The sequence below is a fragment of the Macrosteles quadrilineatus genome, unplaced genomic scaffold (genome assembly GCF_028750875.1).
Source record: "Macrosteles quadrilineatus isolate MER2022 unplaced genomic scaffold, UCM_ALF_1.0 Scaffold_9__3_contigs__length_116548681, whole genome shotgun sequence".
NCBI classification, from domain to species: Eukaryota; Metazoa; Arthropoda; class Insecta; order Hemiptera; family Cicadellidae; genus Macrosteles; species Macrosteles quadrilineatus.
The window spans coordinates 51,819,061-51,842,773 of record NW_026542602.1 but is presented as its reverse complement, the minus strand read 5'-3'; the positions used below and the strand labels follow the sequence as shown (position 1 = coordinate 51,842,773).

General features: G+C 36.0%; 1 protein-coding gene across 3 annotated transcripts in view; it reads right to left on the bottom strand.

Moving 5' to 3' along the window:
- Positions 1 to 21,198, bottom strand: part of LOC129001950 (myogenesis-regulating glycosidase) — a 42,838-nt gene extending 21,640 nt beyond the window's left edge. Inside the window, exons 1-11 of one of the 3 annotated variants that reach the window (XM_054429396.1) lie at positions 21,109 to 21,198; positions 20,102 to 20,218; positions 16,490 to 16,596; positions 14,614 to 14,776; positions 6,861 to 6,995; positions 5,789 to 5,937; positions 4,573 to 4,734; positions 4,224 to 4,440; positions 3,780 to 4,050; positions 3,255 to 3,445; positions 2,581 to 2,755 (exon numbers count right to left, since the gene is read on the bottom strand). In XM_054429396.1, the coding sequence (XP_054285371.1) occupies positions 2,581 to 2,755; positions 3,255 to 3,445; positions 3,780 to 4,050; positions 4,224 to 4,440; positions 4,573 to 4,734; positions 5,789 to 5,937; positions 6,861 to 6,995; positions 14,614 to 14,776; positions 16,490 to 16,596; positions 20,102 to 20,218; positions 21,109 to 21,120 (1,699 nt within the window). In that variant the 5' untranslated portion in view covers positions 21,121 to 21,198. Of the gene's footprint in view, positions 1 to 2,580; positions 2,756 to 3,254; positions 3,446 to 3,779; positions 4,051 to 4,223; positions 4,441 to 4,572; positions 4,735 to 5,788; positions 5,938 to 6,860; positions 6,996 to 14,613; positions 14,777 to 15,686; positions 15,733 to 16,489; positions 16,597 to 18,379; positions 18,539 to 20,101; positions 20,219 to 21,108 lie in introns of those variants that run through there. The other 2 variants (XM_054429397.1, XM_054429398.1) reach the window with 2 other exon arrangements.
- Between the last annotated feature and the right edge of the window lie 2,515 nt (positions 21,199 to 23,713).

The window sequence follows — 23,713 nt, the reverse complement described above, 5'->3', positions numbered from 1 at the left end:
AAAACTAGGGAAAATGGCGAGAACATGATGCCGGGTTGAAGAGTACATGAGGAATGGGGGGAATTGCCAGACATCACGTGACAGGGCAAGGGTCAGAACAAAATATGAATGAAGTCTGGATTCACCTAGGTTGCGTAGATGCTTGAATACGGAACAATAAGATCTTTCCCTCCCACCTGTAACCCATCACAACTAAGGAGATGGGAACTCTCTTATCAATGGTTCACCAAATCCAGGGAGCCCCCAAACCTCAATCTCAGATAGGCCTAACATTTTCCTTTCCCCTTCCACACCTAAAAAGCAGGCTTAGACTAAGTGTAAATAAAATCAATGACTCATAACCTTGTGTTGGCAACACTGCTTCCTTACCAGTGAAAGACTCTTAATATCTAATGTGACTCTCCATGTTGAGAAAGGGGCCAGTGGCCTCGAAATATCCAGTGTTTATTTTGTTTGTTTGTGTTTTCTTCTGTGTTCTGTAGTGAATGAAGTGGGATGCCTACATTTTTTAAGGTAAGCCTGCTTATCCTATCCTTTCTTACACCTATTACCTTGAGTACAGATTAATTACATACATAAATTGAGATGGAAATTAAAAAATGCATAGTTGCGACTGAAAAAATACAACATGTAACTGAAACGGGTCATTATATTTCAGGTCTTACGGAACCATCAGATGGATGGAAGAAGCAAGTGATGCTATTTGAAAATGATTTCAAAATGCAACATGGCAGTGGCCTTGACAGGGAAAGAAAAGTAGTGGCAAGATTCGAACAAGTATTAAAAGAAAAGTATCCCAGTGTCTGCCCGATGGCAATTAAACTCTATGCTAAATTAAGGACTATAATTAGGATTAGGCATCTGAATAGACTGAATAAAGTAGTAGACAATAGAAAAAGTACACAAAAAATGTCAAAATGGGTACAATCAGGGAACAAAACACCAAAGTAATTATTTTGTAAGTTGTTTACCGTATTTTATTACATTTATGTAAATTAAAAATATTCACAGCACCAATGCCAATGTTTTTATTTTTCAGCCATGTTTGCCTTAGAATATTATGTATCCTATTTGTCGGTGTTTAATACATGAGGACAAAAGTTGTTATTCTTCATGAGCTATCTAATGTATACTGAGAAAATATCATTAAACTAAAATAATATTATAAGTAAATGAATATAGCAATGTACCCTTTTGGAATATACTGTTACTTATTACATATAACCGTATGTTATGAATTTAAATCACATTATGAAATTGTAATACAACTGAAGGATTTTACAGTATTACAATACACTTTCCGTTGTAGGCATTATACTAGTTAGATTTGATCTATTTTATTACTGTAAATCTTAAATGTATTTTAGAAAAACATTTATTAAGTTATATCTATTAAAAATATTTATAATAATATGTTAAGTCAATTGTTGTCGCAAAACAATATGCGGCAAAACGCGGTACGGCCGGCCGTGCGTCGCCCCGGGACAGCAGTTAAATGAAGTTTTGTGTTTTCATTGCATTACTGATCGAACCAGCAGTTTTATAAAAAAATGTTTGCAATAAAAGTTGTAGATAATTTAATTATCTACAACTTTCTCGCTGAAAGTTTGTCTCTACCTCAAAAATAAAAAAAAGTTTACGCTTACTTACATTTTCATGTCACACGTTTAAAAATAGGTAAGTATTTCTTGTTATTACAAATCACAGACATTATTAAACCAAAATATATTTGCACCGTTGGAATCGTCAATTCATGCAGAATAGAAATATATAAGTTTGATTCTAATTCCATTAACGTAGAGAGCTGCAGGACAGTGTATTTGCAACGCAAACGCAATACCAGGCGCTGCGTGCTGGCGGCGTGTGGCATCGTTCCTTCTCATGACGTCACGGGGGGGGGAGGGGCTGGGAGGGGCTGGAGTCACTTTTCTCTGCTCCGTGGGCTAGCCCTTGTTGGTTAGTCCTGAACATTTGCTACCAGCCCCGTTGTGCAATTGTTGGTTACAGCCCTTTGCAAACCCCTTAGCCAAGTGTGCATATAATTAACATCTGAACACTTTTCTGTATATTATATCAACAGGCAACATATTTCAAAAGGGTTTACCATCCCACATAAATATAATCATAGAACATTTTTTGAACTTGGTAGAAGCGTTGATTTCCTTTTACATTGTTTTTGGCTACTATGACGAGACTAATCGTTTCAAAGGGGTGAGAACCAGCTAAAATAGCGGATAAAAAAAGGAACATGAGGTTGGTGTTAGATTTGAACTAGCTTGCATGGCCGCAACGGGAGCTCAAAAGACGCCTTTATTTTTGAACCCTTGTAGCTTCATTTCAGACAGATTTTACAATTGGAGATATATTTATTGTCCTTGGATGCTAGGCACGAACCAGGGATTGTTTTTCACATTACTTCTGGCTAGACCTAGAGGTTGTGGCATTATCACTTAGATAAAATCCATTGGTGATTTTGCGGACCTGAGGGACTGAAGTCCCGCACTCTAACCACTAGACCAGCTCACCCAACAACTGGAGATATTAATCAGGTATTACATAAATATAGCTATGCTGATGTACCAGTGTCCAGATAGAAGGAGTCAATCTGATAGTCCTTGACCAGTTGAAGCAGCTGTCTTTGAAGCCAGGGGACGCTGTCATTGTAGGTGATGTCTATCATGCCAGCGCTCGCCACTGACTTGTACGATGTCAAAGCTGGGATACGCCTTGACGGGTCTATTCCTCGCTCTGTCACCTGTGTAGTTACAATAATAATTACTATCAAACAACATGTTAGAACCCCTCCCCCACAAAACAAACAAATAAAAATAAACAATTCTATATGGGTTTACCTCTTTATACTTTGGTATTATTTAAATACAAATTGTAGCAGGCCTATCTGCTTGTATACTATGATTTTTTGACGTTTTCTATTAAAGTTTAGGCTTAGGATTTCCATTTGAGGTTTACAATTTTGAACTAAAAGTGAGTAATATTGGATAATCTTTTTTTTTTTAATCTCATTTTTCTTTTTCTGGCAAAAATGTTGCATTCAAATATTAAGATACAGATTTATAATATATGTTTAGTTGGTTTTTACTCCCATCCTCTCCACCTTTATTGAAAAGTGTTTCAATAGTAAAGCTGAGAAAAACATAGGAGTCAAAGACAAATATACTATGAAATAATACGGTTTTTATAAAAAATATTTCTTAGGAGTTTTTTTATGACTTTTTTTAACAAGAATACTGTACCAGTAGTCCATTCTTCACAGCTGCAGCAAAGTTCTTGGACTCAGTACCGATGAAAGGTTGCACTGTAAGAGCAATTCTGAACCCCCTGCGGTGAATTATCTCGATTGTTTTCTGCATCGTAGGAAACCTATCTCTGTCTACAGTGAAATCACCGACCTCACCCTGCCAAAACTCGTTTAACAGAACGTGACCTGAAAGTTAGGAACTTCAATTATATTAGGTTCATTCCAAATACATTTTGATTGATTTCACTCCCTCCCCCTCCCTAAAGAGGATTTTGAGATTGTTTTTGTCAAAATCTTTTGAATTTGACTTTTGGGTGAAATATCCAATTTGGGTCCCCATGAACCCAAAAAAGTGTTTTTTTTAAGTAATGTCTTATTGAGTGTCTGTATGTGTGCGTGGATGTGTACTAAGCTATAGACTACACCTGTGGTCCGATACTCTTATTATTATATAGGATACTAATTTTTAGATCTTAACTAACATTTTTTAAACCAAGATGAGATAAAACATGTTATCTACCCTGACGGAGGAATCCTAGAGCAATGACGTCCTCAGTGTAGTTGACTATCAGCTGTTCAATCATCTGGTGCTTGTTCTGCGGTGCGATCTGCCACACAGGCTCCGTCAACAGACTGTTGATGACCGAGTTGTCTTCCTCACGGAGTCCGTCCCAGAGAGACTTCTCGGAGAGGGAGGAGTGGAGCAGCTTCATGTTACGAGACGTACAGATGGAGTAGTTGAGCCTCGGAAGTCCTCGTGAAGACATGTAAGCAAACTCATCGTGCCGACCCTAAAGTAACATTTTTTGTGCAAATTTATATTGTATTGGATGTATCAGTTAATCATCAATATTATTATCTAGATACGTAACCCAAATATGAAGGATGAGTGTAAAATGTTGTGAGATTATCTTTGTAGCTTTGCTACATCTAACATCTAAGTGCACAAAGTATTCACTCTCACCTGAAGGCAAAGTCTGGTGGACTTATCAGCATTGATGGAGACGTAAAGAGGTGTGTCAGGATCAACTGAAATCGCAACGCCTCTCGAGTTTATGAAATACCTCCTCAACACTCCGCCCCAGCGATGTCGACCGACTTGTCCTGTCACAAATGCAGACATCTCCACTCGACCCAACTCCACTGGCCATTCCATGCCTAGCGTACGACCACCTCCGTACCTGGGAGTGAACAAAGTACAGAGTAGTAAGTTGATATTCAATTCTTTACTCCTTGCAAATCTTCAGTACACTTTGGTTAAAATCCAAAAGAATTTGCAGATGTTTCAAGTGATTATTTTAATTGAGTCTCACCAATGACCGTAGTTGTCCCCGTCCTCGTAACAGTCTGTAGGTCGGAGGTTAGGATCCTGACTGAGCCAATCAAAGTGGTAACATCTCAGTCCGGCCTGCTCGGAGTAACTCAGGTAGAGTCTGGCCAGGTTCATCCACTCCATACATACAGACCCGTCGTCTCTACAACAGTAACCAGAAAAATCTATCTGTAGTCTAAGAGCTGCCACGATAGGGTTGTCCGTGGTCTTCATTGAACTCCTATTGCAACCAAGCATGTTAGCTTGAATCTGACACAAATTTAATGTTTTAATTGCTTTATCCACTTCTATTCCAGTTTGTTCACATTACTATCGTCGTAATGTTCAAAAACATTATAAACAAAAATGTACGCTCCAGCCAAGTATGAATCACGTTCTGTAAATATATGTTTCTGTAGGAAGGAGGCCAACTCCTGACCCCTAGGAATCTGTTGCCAGTTGACAGATCAGTTCAGCAATCTATTGTGTTCAGTCACACCGCGCTATCTGCAGGAGAAATTACTTCCACATTGGTCACTGTCATTAACAAGAGTGACGAAAGCCCACAACCAGCCAAAACCATGCAAAACATCGTGTTCATGTTTGGGAACATACAAACTCCCTCCCCTTACGCACATTTGCAACGTCCAAACACCTTGCTCTGTTAATGTCTGTCAACTGACGGTTGTTGACCGAGACCACTAAACTATCATAAAGCTTGATTTATATTTGGCGGGAGCGTCTTTTTCGTATACTATGACAACACTAATAGTCCCAAAGGGGTGGAAACCTACTAAAATTGTGGTGGATAAAGTAAGGACGACGTTGGTCTAAGATTAGAACTAGCTTGCTTGGCTGCGACTGGAGCTAAGTGAAGACCTTAATTTACAAACGGCCTTCATATTATTGTTAAGTCTCAGTGAAAGAGTTCAATCGCTCAAAAATGCCATGTGTTCTCTCTTTTCAAAAAATATTTTTTCTGCACGATTTTAGTGCATCCATTTCAAAGGGCTTTTAAACTGTCTAATCAAATTTTCTAGAAAGAAAAAAAACATAGAAGAAATATTTCATTTGTAAAATACACAATTATTTCGTTCCTTTTCATTTTGTTCTTTTTAAGCTATGTAAAATAAACTATTTTAAACCAACGACAATTTCATTACTGACTGTATAAATTAATTGTCTATTATGTGAATATAAAGAGAAGTTTTGTTTACCTCTCATGTTGAGGCAGACAGTCGAACACTCTGTAGGTTTCTGGCAGTTCGGTGCCGAGGTATCCTAGAGCTATCTCTTGTCCTTCAAAGTTGAACACTCTCACCAGCCTCTCCATGTTGTTGAATCTTATTCTATCAAAGTATGCTCTCTAAAAAATAAAACAATGTTGTTCATCGTGTCACAAAATGTCAATCAGATTTAGCCTAAAGATCCAAGAATTTCTCTTGGATTCAAAACTAGACATTGCTGGTATTTTACTACTTGATTTCGGCTAAAGGGTTTTACCATTGACTATTGGATAGGCCCACTGAAGTAGACATCCCATCTATATGGACCAGCTGCCGCAAATTGTTTATTAAAAAATAACATAGTTGTGAGAGCTAGTCACAGAATGTGCTAATGTCTAAAATACTATTTTCTCCCTTATTTTGTTGGTTGCCGACCAATTTGATGGGTAGCTCACAATAAGTTGATTCATCAGTTTGACTTGGTAAAAAAGCCTGTGTATTCCTCAGAAATTAGCGATTTAGATCAGTACAATCTATGCCTCAAATCAACTACGACAATTGCGACACATTTAACATGGGGATGGAATGCCTAGTTGTATCAACAGCAAAGGTTTGTAAATATTTATTTCATTGCATTACTCAATGCCGCTGTGCATACATTTTCAACACGCTGTTCATGTACCATATAATTTATCAAAAATTATTGTGGAAAAAAGTGTTTTATTTTAATTTATTGCATTTATAGAACTCTGCATAATACAATATAACACTGTGGTATGTTGGACAAATTTTGTGAAAATCAAGGAAAATCCCTTGACAGGTGCTTTATGGAGTGTTACCTTGGGCGCAAATATTGTAGTAAAAAAATACGATTGACAGTTGTCGCAGATGTCACCGTAACTATCACATTTCTTTTTAAGAACAGGTCTGAAATAATTTCACTTTCAAAACCGTCACCCACTACACCTCCGATTGAATCAAATAATATGCAAATAATAAATCAGTATTTATGAATGTGAACAAAAAATTCTAATAAAGTACACAACATTTTTAGTTTACATACCTGTAATACTTGCTGATGGTAAAAGACATGAGCAAATCCAACAAGGAAAACAACTGTTAGGAACATCAGGCTGACAAACCCTTGAAGTTTGTACTCTTTGGGTTTCTTCTGTCGGATCCCTCGTGGAAATGTCATCTAAGGAAATAAATCAAGTTTTCAGAAATTAACAAAAACAGGGTCTGCAACACTGAGACCTTTTGTATTGGCTCACTTTCAATAATAAAACAAGTAGAGTATTAAAATTTCCATACAATTGGGTAATTATATCTTTGAATTTATTTTTATCACTGAAGAGTTCTTCAGTTCTCAAAATCAAGAATGTGCCAGATAAAGTATCTTGATAATAAATTTCAGACAAGTATGATTACTTTATGATAACATTGTGACGTTTCATCAAACCTATACAGTTTATTAAGAAGATAAATTGACAATTAACCCATTGGGGAAGGAATTAATGCGCTGCCTGCAGCACCCTCTGTCGGCAATTAGTTTTACCGAATTTGTAGACTTTTACTCTAATTGTTATAGAATGAAGACCTAAGATAAATAATTAATAACTCTTTCGCCATTTTGTTAACAGTAAAATTGTCTACAAAAAATTGGTAATTGGATAGTCAAAGTGTAAAACAACAATAACAACAACATTATAAAGATTATAAAAATAAACATTTTTTAAACATATTTTGAAAGTAAACTTGATTTACAAATTCTAAGATTAATCCAAGCACCAAATGACAGTTCTATTATAAAGTTCAATTGATTCCCTACGTAGAAAAATCACAAGTGGTTTACTTTTATAAGTTACTAGCAGAGTACCCGTCCTTCGTACGGGGTTGGAATATAAGTATAAAATTCTTATTGCAATTATACTCAAGCTTTGCCCCGTTTAACTTCTTAATTTTCAAGATGATCTCGTTTGCATGGCTCAATCACGTCCTGGTTGAAGTTCGTTCGCTACGCTCACTCACCTTTAGGTTGGAGCTCGTTCGCTGCGCTCACTTTCCTTCAGGTTAGCTCGTTCGCTACGCTCACTTGCCTTCAGGTTAGCTCGTTCGCTACGCTCACTCGCCTCCAGGTTGAAGTTCGTTCGCTACGCTCACTCACCTTTTGGTTGCAAATTAGCTGTTGTCATAAATGTAAAAGAAATAATAGTGCTGCACCCTGTTGGTAATCCTTGTAACTTTAATGCTATTGAACATCACAGAACAGATCCAACTTGTTTAATTGAAACAGCTGTTAAGATTCAATAATTTCATTTCTCATAAGGCTAACATGGGAAACTCCAGAGCCACTGGGGCGGAGCCCGAAAGGATTTTTGGGATAAAAATATGCCTATATGTTAATCGGGAATGTGAGCTATCATCATGCCGAATTTCAGCCCGATCCGACCAGTATTTTTCGCGTTTACTTTTCCCATACATACAGCAACCACCTCATTTTTATAATAGTACTAGCTGACCCGGCGAACTTCGTATCGCCAAAGTTATAGGTTTCCCCTAAGACAGACCGATGGAAAGAAAGTACCGTTAAGTTTAATTTTCAAGATGATCTCGTTCGCATCGCTCAATCACGTCCTGGTTGAAGTTCGTTCGCTACGCTCACTCACCTTTGGGTTGGAGCTCGTTCGCTACGCTCACTCACCTTTAGGTTGGAGCTCGTTCGCTGCGCTCACTTGCCTTCAGGTTAGCTCGTTCGCTACGCTAACTCGCCTCCAGGTTGAAGTTCGTTCGCTACGCTCACTCACCTTTGGGTTGGAGCTCGTTCGCTACGCTCACTCACCTTTAGGTTGGAGCTCGATCGCTGCGCTCACTTGCCTTCAGGTTAGCTCGTTCGCTACGCTAACTCGCCTCCAGGTTGAAGTTCGTTCGCTACGCTCACTCACCTTTTGGTTGCAAATTAGCTGTTGTCATAAATGTAAAAGAAATAATAGTGCTGCACCCTGTTGGTAATCCTTGTAACTTTAATGCTATTGAACATCATAGAACAGAACCAACTTGTTTAATTGAAACAGCTGTTAAGATTCATTAATTCCATTTCTCATAAGGTTAACATGGGAAACTCCAGAGCCACTGGGGCGGAGCCCTTTTAAGAATTTCGAAACGGGAAATAGTTTACTTTCTATTCGCATACCTACAGAATTTACACACCAAATTTCATAACGATCGGTGAAGTCGTTCCGGAGGAGTTTGCAGACAAACACTGTGACACGAGAATTTTATATATTAGATAGATAACATAGAAAAACAATTGTTTGTTTACCTTACGGCAGCTGATTTTTTGTGATATCTGGTTTCCATGGCAACACAACATTGTTTGTTATTCGCAAAAATAAGTAAATACGCAAAACAAGAAGCAAGATATTTGTAATAATCTATGCCTAATCTATGCCTGCCTTCTTTCATATACAGTTGAACCATAGACTAACCAACACAAGTAGACTTCTCATCCCATTGTAAATTTTGAAGCACGTTTTTTGTGCCTAGTTCATGTACGTGACACAAAGGCGCTAGTGTCGATGAAACTTTGTTTCCATTATTTTGGGGTTAATTTCTTGATTTGTGCTTTACTGTTTGGTTATATAACTAGGGGACAAGTTATTGTTTATGATTAGATCGTATTATTTGGTTAAACGAGGTTTTAAATGGCTGTAATAATGGGAAACAAATTGTTAACAAAACACGACCTCTACATAAACCGTACATGAACTAACAATAAAATTGTCTTCAGATGTTTTATCTATGGTTGAACTAACATATGTTTACAAAATCATGTAATAATCTATGCCTAATCTATGCCTACCTTCTTTCATATACAGTTCCTGCCTGAAAGTGTTCTGTACTCGATCCCGGCTGATTTCTTGGGTATTTTTAGAGGCACTGTCAGTATGCAGAAGACGATGGTGGTATAGTTTGCACCCATTGATTCCACAAGGTTTCTTTAACTTACAAAATTTGATGTGGTGACGACGGAAGCAAAAGAAACACAGTTTTTTCTCAATTATCATCTTCCACCGCTGCGAGACTTCTGCTTTTCTAAAAAGCTTACATTTATCGGTTTCATGACTCTCCGGACAAAACATGCAAACGTTTTCATTGGGCGAATGAGTAAAAACTAGTTTAGGGTCACTTCTCTTCCGCGTTGTCTCCTCGAGTGGACGAAAATAAATACTCATAATGGAACACTGATTTTCAAGCCAGTTACAGAATACTTTCAGGTCAGTAGGTTTTTCTAAATGCATGCTATTTACATGTTCAGCCCACCTGTACTTCAGAGTATAGGGAAGCTTACTTAAAAGTTCATTCAACAAGAGAGGATTTATTAGGTACATTTCCAAATCCAACGACTCTGCGGTAGATGTCAGGTTTAAAATAGTTGTTGAAAACTCAATAAGGCTGACAGCGTCATCCTCCTTGACTGGTTGGAGCATGCGCGCCTTCTTCAACATTGACTCGACTATAAACTCTGGATGTCCAAAACGCATTTGTAAAGTTTTCATTACTGTACTCAAATTTTTACCTGATATAAATAGAGGTTTTACCATTTTGAAGGCATCTCCCTCCAGACAAATTCTTATTCTGTCAAGGTTTTCATCGTCATTAAAAAGGTGTTTAGTCTTATTGTAACAGGAATAGAACATGGGCCATTCGTCTGGTTTCCCGCTAAAGGGTGGAAGACGCTGTCGGCAAGAGACAGGTTGGTTGGGGTTAGATAAATTGATAGCTTTTGAAAAGGAGTCTGCTAGTTTATCAATAGCCGTGGACACGATGGCTGACGATGTCAAAGGAACTGACGGTTCCTCATTCAGCCACCTATTGACTTTGACATTAGAGTCCTCCTCAACAGTAGCAATATTGAAGCTTACCTTCTCAGGGTCTTCATTATCTTCCAATTCCAAATGACGACTGCCCAAGACTGAGGCGGACTGACTACTTCCCAAGACCGAAGCAGACTCAAGTTCGGTCCTTATTCTCAGTAGACGCTTCTGTCGTTCTAATTCTCTTGCTTCAGCTTGACGTAGTCGTTCCATTTCCCTCTCCTCTGTTTGCCTCTGTCGTTCTTCAGCTTGACGTAGTCGTTCCATTTCCCTCTCCTCTCTTTCTTTTTCTTTAGCCTCGAATTCTCTTTGGCGCTGCATTTCTTTTTCTTCCTGCATTTTTTCTAGTTTGTTCATTTCTTCTATTTCTTCTAGTTGCAGTTGAAGTAACCGGCGCTTGCTGGAAGTTGAAGATGTGGCTTTTGTCTCAGTAGGGGGTTTTGGAGGTTGACTATCTCTTTCTATGGGTTCATCATTCTTATCATTTACCATTTCAGGGGAATATCTATTTGGAGGGTGTTTCTCTCTCCCTGACTTTCGAATTGACATATTTCTTGGCATGATTTATAAGTCGGGTTTCGGCACCAATGATAAAAATATTAGACAGACAAGACAAAAAATAGGACTTGACCAAAAAATGTGTATTTATTTGGACACTGTTTACAAAATCATAATAACTAGGTGGCGTTCGCAGAGGCATCCACAAAATTGAGCGGAGTCATCAAGGGTTCATATTATATTGTTTTTATCATACTGCAGTAAAAACAGTAGTTTTTAATGCATGCGTTGCGGGTCTAAAGTAGCATTTTTATTCTCTAGGGAGTAAAAATCGTTTTTAGCCTCAATGGAGTAAAAATCAGTTATTGTTAACTCAGTTGTAAATTTCGATTGTAAACGATTGCATGTATCTAAAATATGTATTGATTCGAGCTTCGTAATCATTTTAACCTACAGTCTACAGTCTCTTCCCATAGCATTTTGTATTGCAGATACCGTACATTAATCAATTCCCACACTCAACATTGCTCACCTTTACTACTTCCTTCACCACCCCCTACGTCGTGGACCTGTTTCCCTCTCTTCCCATTGCATTTTAGGATTGCAGATACATCAATGTGATTGCCAAAGACTGCTTGCCTTTACTACTTCCTTCACCACTTCCTACGTCGCGGACCTGTTTCCCTCCCTTCCCATAACATTTTAGGATTGCAGATACCTTAATCTAATCGTCATAAAAAGTTCCCATACTCCGGACTGCTCGCCTTTACTACTTCCTTCACTACCTCCTACGTCACGGACCTGTTTCCCTCCCTTTCCATAGCATTTTAGGATTGCAGATGCCTTGATCTATTCATCATAAACAGTTCCCACACTCCGGACAGCTCGCCTTGACTAATTCCTTTACGACTTCCTACATCGCGGTCCTGTTTTCCTCCCTTTCCATAGTATTTTAGGATTGTAGATACCTTAATCTAATCGTCATAAACAGTTCCCACACTCCGGAAAGCTCGCCTTGACTACTTCCTTCACCACTTCCTACGTCGCGGACCTGTTTCCCTCCCTTCCCATAGCATTTTAGGATTGCAGATGCCTTGATCTAATCGTCATAAACAGTTTCCACACTCCGGAAAGCTCGCCTTTACTACTTCCTTCACCACTTCCTACGTCGCGGACCTGTTTCCCTCCCTTCCCATAGCATTTTAGGATTGCAGATGCCTTGATCTATTCGTCATAAACAGTTCCACACTCCGGACAGCTCGCCTTGACTAATTCCTTTACGACTTCCTACATCGCGGACCTGTTTTCCTCCCTTTCCATAGTATTTTAGGATTGTAGATACCTTAATCTAATCATCATAAACAGTTCCCACACTCCGGACAGCTCACCTTGACTACTTCCTTCACCACTTCCTACGTCGTGGACCTGTTTTCATCCCTTCTCATAGCATTTTAGGATTGCAGATGCCTCATTCTAATCGTCATAAACAGTTCCTACACTCCGGACAGCACGCCTTTACTACTTCCTTCACCACTTCCTACGTCACGGACCTGTTTCCCTCCCTTCCCATAGCATCATAGGATTGCAAATACCTTAATCTAATCGTCATAAACAGTTCCCACACTCCAGACAGCTCGCCTTTACTACTTTCTTCACCACTTCCTACGTCGTGTACCTGTTTTCATCCCTTTCCATAGCATCATAGGATTGCAAATACCTTAATCTAATCGTCATAAACAGTTCCCACACTCCGTTCAGCTCGCCATGACTACTTTCTTCACCACTTCCTACGTCGTGTACCTGTTTTCATCCCTTTCCATAGCATTTTAGGATTGCAGATGCCTCAATCTAATCGTCATAAACAGTTTCCACACTCCAGACAGCTCTCCTTTACTACTTTCTTCACCACTTCCTACGTCACGGGACCTGTTTTCATCCCTTCCCATAGCATTTCAGGATTGCAGATTCCTTAATCTAATCGTCATAGACAGTTTCCACACTCCGGAAAGCTCGCCTTGACTACTTCCTTCACCACTTCCTACGTCGTGTACCTGTTTCCCTCCCTTCCCATAGCATCATAGAATTGCAGATACCTTAATATAATGGTCATATACAGATCCCACGCCCCGAACAGCTCGCCTTTACTACTTCCTTCACCACTCCCTACGTCGCGGACCTGTTTCCTTCCCTTCCAATAGCATTTTAGGATTGCAGATGCCTCAATCTAATCGTCATAGACAGTTTCCACACTCCGGACAGCTCTCCTTGGCTACTTCCTTCACCACTTCCTACGTCTTGGGCCTGTTTTCATCCCTTTCCATAAAATTTTAGGAATGCATATACCTTAATCTAATCGTCATAAACAGTTTCCACACTCCAGACTGCTAACCTTTACTACTTCCTTCACCACTTCCTACGTCACGGACCTCAAGCTAGTGTCGTCATTTGATTATATTTATGACCCATACCGTTTCTGTTCTAATATCTGTGGAATAATGCTATCTCTTTATTTACTGCATTCAAAAACAGCTGATCATATGTTTATGTTTATGTGTCAAATACTGCTTCCATAAGGATTACATTGAAACTTTGAGACCCTGTGGGGCGGATTCCTGAGAGACTTTTTTAACGCCATATAGATGTTAGCACTCACCGATATGGTCTTTATCACCATGCAAAATTTGAAAACGATTGATTCAGCCGTCTAGGAGGAGTTTGCGTATTACGAAATGCATAAGAGTCGACGTATAAGAGCTTCGCTCAATTAATAAAACATATGTTAGTTCAACTGTATATGAAAGAAGGCAGGCATAGATTAGGCATAGATTATTACAATATTTATAAATACTAGAGGATGTCCAGTGGTCGAAACTCGACCATAAATATGTAGTTGGATTTTTTTAGCTAGAAGCGGTTGAGGTATGGTGGAATATCTTTGGGGATGAACCTTTTTGGCTGTAGGCTGTAGTGAGTGGGATCCATTGATGTATATAACCTAACATCGATGGTGTTAGGTTATATACATCGATGGTGCGATCATGTGTTCAATGTACCCATGTCAATTTTTAAGGTCAAATCAATACAAACAAACTGGCATGTTGTCAATTAGGGACAATGGTTGTATCACTTAAGAAATAAATAAATTTCATTTAAGATCAAATAAATTAATTTAGTAATATGTCATTGTCTGATTGCACTTTCAGCTCTAGTTGTACGGGAAATATACTTGTGACGAGCAAGAATGAGCTCAAGCACTGAGCGGAAGTTCCTATCTTACAGGGCACAGGGTCTTCCTCCACCATGAGCGTTGTAGTAATGAAGACGAGGGGGGGCGGTGTTGGACTTTTCCCTAGACACCAGTAACTAGTGCTATACACCACTTAAGTGTACCATTGAATATGTTTCCTTTATACTTTTCTGTGATGTCTAAGATTTACTTACCAGCAACTTCTCCTTCAGTAGACTAGAGATTGAGTTCATGGAGTTGATGCTGGACATGGAGTTAGCAGGAGAGTCGGACGGAACGTCAATGACTTCATCATCCGACTCTCCACTGTCAGGAGCCGGTTTGATGGACTTCTTTCTCATACTGCGAGCTGGAGTCCTACGGTACAACACTCACATTCAACGTAGAGAAAAAAATACATTCAAACAATCTAGTTAAGGGTGGGGTTTGGATATAAATGTGTCCATAAAGATATAAACACCATGAACAATATACACATTTACTCTAATTTTTCTTGAGTTCTTTAAAGGGTGATGTTAACACTCAAAATACATTTTGCAGTGTGGCACCCTCAAGTTAATAAGACTTAGCCAGCCCTACATTGGATACTACAACCGTATCTTTCTTGAACTCCAGGTACAAATTGGTAAAATTGTCAAATGCTTCGTCTGAAATGCCAAACATCACTGCTTCAAGACCAGTTCTATATATTATATTATCTCTTTAGTCACCACTGGCTCGCCTATGATAAAATTGTGATGGTACTTCACTATTTGATAGGCCTTTGATGATGGCCAGTTGATGTTGAAACAAATAAAATCTATTCCTACAATGTTTCATAGCAAACTTTGCCGAAGGCATTTTGAAATATAACTATATGGCAGTTTGACAAAAAATTTGGAGGTTATGTTTTTTCTAACAGCTTGTGCAGCAAAGTCTCCAAAACTTGACTTGATAACTCATAATTCTATGAAACATGTTCAAAAAGATAGGCATATCTTTTAGCTTGAACAAACTTGTACAACCACTATTTTAAGTGTAATCTGTAAATAAAATAAACATTAAGTTGAAACCGGTTATTTAGAGGATAACACGGTACAATTTGTAAATAAATTGTAGCACATTGGAAGAGATGGAGTTAAAAATTGTACAATCTAATGTCAATCTTTATGGAAATAAATTTTACTCAGTGAGTAATACTGCAAAAATCAAATTCATACACATTAAAGTTTTTGATTCTGAAATGAATAAAACAATGAAAACATATTAAAAATTCCAAAAACTTTACCAAACAACTCCATTGAAAACTGAAATCTTGTGATCGAGACTGTTTCTTGAAGACTGAATAGATAAAATGCACTCTTTAACCTCACTATTTCTTTTATCATTTGATTATTAAAAGTGGGCTTTGGTAATTCAATTAGTAGTGTTTAATCCATGTTAAACTTCTGAAATGATTATTTACTATTTGCTGTTTGTTTTTTCTAGTAAAATTATTGTTAGCATATCATGGATATTTTTTGTATTATGGATGATAAATTTTATATCCCTGTAATATGGTTGACTGTTTATGCTTATAAAAAATAACAATATATTTTACAGTACTAAAGAAAACATTCACATGGTGTAAGGCAAACAAAAGGTATGTACCACTATAATCTATATATTAAGCTAATAAAGATCTTGAACTTTTAGTTCGCCGAACCCTTAGCCGCACACCTATCAACCACATTCTTGGTTGAAAGGTCTTGAAGTGAAACTTCCCCGAAAATATAAGTTTTTATAAACCCTCTCCTATGTGCGAGAACCTCATTTGAAGGATTATTTAATCACATACTTTTTAAGCCTAACTTAGATAAACAACTGAAATAAATTAAACTCCTGCTACTGATAACAACATGAATATTAGATCAATTCAAACATGTAATTAGTGGTCTATATTTAAGGCTAAACGTTTTGGTTTTGAGTTTTGAATCTCAAAACTTGCCGATCGAACCTCGAAACTGAAAACTTTCTAAAGTATTGATAGCTTTGAGATTTGAGATTCGGTTTTGGCACACCACTAATTCTAACGTCCTAACATTTACTGACTTGGTTTGTTCGGGTTCACTGTCCTCCTCAGTAACCCCCCCATCGCTGAAAGTGTCGCTTGTGTCGTAACCATCTCCAGTGTGATGCCGCGTCCTCTCTGGTGTTAGCTGAAAACATCCACAATTAAAAATGCAATCAATAATGGTTTGTGATTTGTAAATGACCGGGAAAACATGCACTTGAGTTTTGCATGGTTAGGTGTCAATTTGGACAAAAAAGTCTTTGAAATAAAATTCAATTTCTAATATTATCACATAAGTTTGTTAAGCCAGAGAAAATTTTAACATTAATATAGTACGGTAAATCCGAGAGGTGCCCTTAAAAGCATTTTGCTCCATTTGCTAACACTCCTCACAAGTTGTTATCTTGGGTCAAAATGATTATGTTACTAGCTGGCTCAGGAATAATTTTCTATACTATCTAAATACAAGGATTTTCTTCGTAACATCCGTTTTTCACTCATCCTTCTTAAACAATTTTTAGGATCATTTTGTTATTTGGTAACAGAAATCTTTATTAACAAGATAATTGTATTTTGTAGATAATCTTGGAATATTTTGATGCAAAATTCTTCAAACTTATTCAATGATAAGTTCTGAGATGGTCGTTGTCAGCCCTGGGGGGGGGGGGGGGAGAAGGGACAATCAATTTTTCAATAAGGACTTCCTGAGAGCCATCAAATAATCGGTACAAATCTCTGTCTCGTTGGTCATTCGAAGTACCTAAAACTTGTCAACTACAAATTTTATCAGCAAAAGAGTAACTTGTTTTAATTCTCTTTTGCTGTATTATAGCTGAACCTTCAAAGTAACTTGAAACTTAAATTCTTGCAATACCACATCTACATCAGGCAGTTTTCATTAAGATCTGAGGATGTGTCATTGTTAATTTAATATAGGCTATGGTTTATAAAATACGGCATTCAACAAAATAAATCATTTAAAGGTTTTTATCCTAACTGTATTTAGTTGATTCAATTCAATTCAATATTTCTTTATTCATTAAAGCACAAAGTACATGAATAGTGTAATTCTCTTACATGTTTTTCTTAAGTCTAAAGTCTTAAAAGTTAAAAGTTAAAGTCTAAGTTCTTAAAATCTAACATAAGTTTATACAAATTAAAAATTAACGCTCCTAAAATTCTACAGTTCATCAAGGGAATACAATACCTTGTTGATGAGAAATGTTCTAAGACCCCTCTTAAATCCCACCATGCTTTTTGCCGATTTAATTTTGTTTAGTACTTTCCTTACACTTTTGTGATACTTGATCCAATTATTATAGGTACCTAATAAACAATTCAGTTTAAACATTTGACATTAACAAAGTATTGTAAAATAGTTCTGTACATTCAGTAACTTAACAAGTTTTATCACAACAAGTTACATTAGGATTAGTTGCTATCCTCAGCCAGTATATTAGGTTTTTTGTTGTGTGTGAGTAAATACGTTTAAGTTAACTTTTTTAAAAGAAATAGCAACAAACCTTTGTATTCTAATCAAATGAGTTTTCTGGGGAATATTAGATGAAAATCTGGTATTAGTTATGGTAACATTTACTCCTTTCCACACATGTTCAATTAACTTTTTTATTGTTAGTTGAAATAATAATAAAAGGAAATTGATTAACCATACTTGATTCTCACTCAGTCCATATGTTTAGAATTTCAAATGTGAAACCTTTTCCTGGGATTCCTTGTAAAATCCAGAAACTGTTTAACTTACCTTTAATTGCCCTATAGGTTACATGTATACTAATAAAAATTAATGATCCAACAAAAATGAAAAACTATTTAATCAGACTAAATCTATGTTAACGCCTCCTATTCACATAGGGTTTGGTTATGAATTTAATAGATCTATGCACTACATTTGTGTAAATATTACAAACCTTTTGTGAAGCCAGTTTGCATAAAAATCACATAAAACACACAAATAATGTCCTTTACATTTTAAATCAATATTTGTATTAATAAAATGAGCAAAACAGTTATAAAAGGACCCAACTCCAAATCCAACCAACAAGGCATGGTCGTTGTTTTTATCTTGTTTCTACATACTTTCAAACTTGCATTCTTCATCATTATCTTGAAAAGGTCAAGAGCCTTGCCCTCCTCAGAAGATTAAATTGTTGGAAACTTCCTCTTTTGTTTGTATGAATCAGATGAAAAAATACAAAACCTTTTTTAGTATAGTTATGACTAAGAAACAGAAAATTAGATAACAATTTATGTTGCAGAGACAAAATAGATTTATTTAAGAATTATCAATATTAACTTTTTTCCTAATATCTTTTAAAATGCAATTTAGATTTTTTATTTTTGTACAAATTGTTTTAACGACTGGAATTTAAATACTTTAAAAAGTTTAAAGTTGTCTATTTTTTTTGTGAATATTCATGCATGTGACATTTGTTACGTCTCCTTAGGGAACAGTCTTGTAACTATCTACCAAAATTCTGTTAGATTGATAGCATATTGTAAATTGATGGTCTAATGACAAATTTTTCTAATCAGTGATGATTTTAAACGTATGTTGGAATCGCAACTAAACATTATAAGTACCATTACTCATTGATAGCTAAGAGAAATAAAAATTTGTAAAGGGGTTCTCTGTCTATTGAGAATTATGTAGAAAATAAACTAAAATTACTTTCTGTCAATTTTACACAAAAATCAACATAAAAATGTTTCTTAGTTTTATTTTAAAACCGCTCTTTTGTCAAACTAATAATTTAATAAAATTAAAATGTAACGGTCTAAAAAATTTAGTATCTGTGCAATGAAATTCAATATTGTATGGTTTTAAGTAGTTATAGATGTATTTTCAGTAGGTAATAATGGTACATTTTATAGATTTAATAAATTTAATTTCAAGCCTTTTTCAAAAACGTTCTTGTAGGCTACATTTGTGGGGAATTATTTTAAACTGTACATGCTCTTCATTTCAATGTCGTATCTAACTGTAAAGACTTCTTAAATGCTCAATTGACAATAACCACTTCAATTAGTATTCCAACCATAAATAGACATGTAGACTTGGTACTTTGTTGTTGTTTGTTTGGTTCTGTTGTTAAATAGATATGCTTCGTTTATTTTTTAGTACACATTCAATAAATAGTTTATTAATGACTATTATTTCATGCTTAAATTCTATATTATACTGAATTTTTGAAGGAATTATTTCTCTCTTAGAAGGTTTAAGTTAGTTACAGGATGGTGGTTAAAGAATAAGACTGGCTATTTAGGATATGTTTTAAAACTGTAAACTGTTGTATAAATAATACTAAGCCGTTTTTACATGTTTAGAAAACATTTCAATATATTTAATTTTACTTTTGACAGAAGTACCTATTTTAAAATTAATTACAGTATTTTATTGGTTTTAAGAATTTAAATTTGCTCATTGTTAGAGTAAAAATCCACATTTGAAATTTCTGAAGAATAAAGTTTTTTTTTAATTAATAAATATTTGTGCACAAATATAATGTTACCTTACCTAAACAAATCAGATTATTACGTTTTATAAACATCATACAGACCAGAATCCAATGCAAATACTGTTAGCACTCAATATTTTTAAGTTGTAAATAAAAAAATATATAGGATATTACCTGAGGTTCGTATTCCGGAGGCTCCATTGATTCCAGTCCGCAGGGCAGGGACACAGAGTTTCTCCGGGACAGTCTGACTGCGGACTGCATCTCCGGAGGGAGCAGCTGGCTGCGTTCCTGCAATTAACAATCCTGCAGTATTAGTCTAATAACATATTGCGCCTTCTAACAATACATAATATACTGGTCGTTTAATACTTACACAAAACACTCAATAAACTTGTGACACCCCTTTAGACACAACTTAGTAATTATAACATGTTATAAAACCTATTGTACACAAATTAAATTATGTTAAATAAATTGTATAATTATTTGCAAGACGAGAAAAAAAGTTTGTTGGATGAGGTTTAATAATTCTATAGATTCAGTCGTTGACCTTTTAATCAATATTCAGAACCAGTTTAAGAGTCCTTGAGCAGGATTCTACTCTCACAGTTTAACATTTAGTTGATGAATACCTAAGTCAACTGTGCATTTCTCAAATAGCAGAGCATAATTTATGGTTAGAAAATGTATTGAATGAAAATCAATTTATTTGGTTGTTTTCCAAATTACCGGTACAGTACTGAAAAAACTCAAACCAAAAAAGTTTGGAACTACTGAATGTTATTGTGTTTGAAATAACTTACTAACTTTATTAAAGACCCTTAATTTCAAACCAGTGTTATTCACAAAGATCATAAATGTTTTGTAACTGATAATTAATACAATAAAAACATAATAACCCAATTTATTAAAAAATTCACAAAGTTGACCAAGTCTAAACTAAACAATTTTCTCAACAACAAAAGTTGTTGTGGTTAAAAAAGGTATTTTGTAAATAATAATGTTTTAACTTGTAAATATTCTAATACCAATCAATTATTGTTCTGTGCAACAGTTGAATCAAAATAAACTATTTTATTGGTAAAATAAGGTAAACACATAGTATTTACAAACTACTCAGCAGATATAAAGAAAATGAATAAACTAACCAAAAAATGAATAAACTAAGCAAAACTAACCTCACTGGCCATTTTGCAAAGCAGTTAAGTTCTTAGAGGGTAAAACACATGTTTTCACAGTTGCATGGCTGTTTACTGTAGAACAGCCAGTCAGGAGTCTGACCAGGTAACCAAATATCTTACTGGCCAACACTTCAAGGACTTTAGCCACATGGAGATGCTAATTAGCCACTAATTGTCAGTCTGTTGACAGTTCCTCTCAGCTGGCTCAGCTTCGTACTTTATTGTGTAAACATTTTGTGAAGTGGTATATGAAAGTATTTAAATGTACATTTCAATTAAGAAGTAAATTATCTTATAATGATATGCATAATTGTTTTGCTGTTAAATGATCTGGGTATCCAAATAGACATGGTATTTTTTTTCCTTTAGGTTTGATAGCCGGGAATTGTTTTACATATAACTTTCAGGCTAGGGTATAGAGGAAGTGGCATTACCACTTAGATAAAATTCATTGGTGATTGGCGGGATTTGAACCCTGGACCTCGGGGACCAAAGTTCCGTGCTCTACCAGTAAACATCTTGCTTCCCCTAGGAGTGAGTGGTGATAGTGCTCGCATTCAAATCTGAAGATCACTGGTTTAATTCCAAGCAAGATCGTAACTGAACCCAGATGCTATTTGTCAATAGCCCAATTACGTCAACTTTAGGTAGTAACAATCAAAACAATGGTTTAAACTGTTTCCTTACAAAAACGTTAAAAAAGCAAATGGCATTGAAAAGACACAAAAAAGAAGGAATGAAAGATTTTACGGCCTACATAAGTGGATTTTTTTAGCAAAAACTTATCTGAACGGAAATTTGATCATCTTGGCACAAGAATCACTCCAACTTCACAAAAAAAAAAAACTTCCCTAACACTGACATAATTTTAAACCAACGTAGGTTTAAGTGAATGTCTATTTACATAGTTTAATAATCCGAAATATTACATGGACAAACAGCATGGAGAAGGGCAGAGCAGAAGTGAAACTTTGAAGGGAAAATAGGTTCTTGCTAAAATTTAACCCTATGTAGTAATTTTTGCAAAATCAAACAAAAAAAAAACAGAAAAAATACTTGACTTATTTTGCTTATATTTGACTAAACATTAATTTTACTTGTCTTTTTCTAGGAAACTGCCATTTAAAAATCAATGATTCAGTTTAAAATATACCTGGAATTGTCTTGAAGTGGTCAGTCTACTATTAGACCAAACAAAACAGTTTTTTATAAAATGTTTAAGGATACTAAGATTAATTCCTTCCAATATCATATATAAAAACAAAAGTTATTTTCAATTTTGGCCTATACTAGTATATACCGTAGTAACTGTGAGTGTTTAATATCAAAATAAATGGCTAGAGAGATGTAACTTGACTTACCTTTTAGAAAGAACTAACAAGTGCTGATGAGTGTAGGAGTCACTCCTACGTCCTCTGACATTTACAGGATAGCCATTTTAGAGTTGTGGATACTCCCAGTGGGTAAACCATTTGTTGGGGGCTAGGGGGCTTACAATCGTCACACGTTAAACTACCTAAAGATTTGTAAGTTGTACCTTTTTAGTTGGCTATCCTAAACTGAGGATATTTTTTGTAGATTCTTGATATGCTCAAGTAACCACTATCATTGCAAGAATATCTTATGTATCAATAGGCAAGCATGCTTCTTTAAAATCTTTTTTCTCACCTCGTGTGCATCGCAGGGAAAATCTACGCATACTGTTGGAAAGATATTTTCCTGTTGATGTGAAGAATCCCTTTATAAATTTAAACAGGCTCAAAATAAGGACAAAAAATGGATTTAAAATAAAAAAAAATAACATGGGCTTTATGGGTTGCCATGCTGGTGACGAAATAACAACAAAATATAAACAGAAAATCAAAACAAATGGAAGGAATTACAATCACATGTTTTATTTACAGTGTGGGGTGGTAATAGAGAATTCTGTACATTGCATATTTTTGGCAGTTTTTGACCATTGGACGACATCTAGTACAAATAAATATTCACTTTGGCAATAACTACTGAATAGATAAATGCTTCTTTATTACTTCATTTGTCTGGTTTGATATAGAACTGCAAAAGAAAAGGCAAGACCCCAAGTTAATTTGACATAAAATTGACTTGATGGAATGTATACAGACAATACTATTTGCTGGAGATGAGTTTTTATGTTGTTATAGTTCGTCCGCTTAGAAAACGACCTGCGCGCTAATGCTAAACCAATGCTGGAGGAGGTCGCTTTCTAAGCGGCCGAACGTTTGTATTGTTATCATTGGTGATGAAGGAGCTTTAGCACAAATTGTTCATTTTAGTAAGGCTCAAGACTCAATTCTGAGACCAAGATTTTATGCAACAACCTTTTACCCTTCTAAGATTACTTTGTAATTGGAAAAACACTAAATGAAAAACTAAAAAATTTACATAGTTAAAAAAACAGTAGGACCTCGATGATTCGGCTAGAACAGGCAGCTGGTAGGCCGGGTTTATGAAAAGGCCGGACCATCGTGTAGTATGTATACATTAAATTGTATATCTATACCATTAAGAGTGATTAGCTACCTCAGGTTGCAGTTATCAATAAAAGAGGCATATTTAAATCCCTTTCCATAAACTTTTA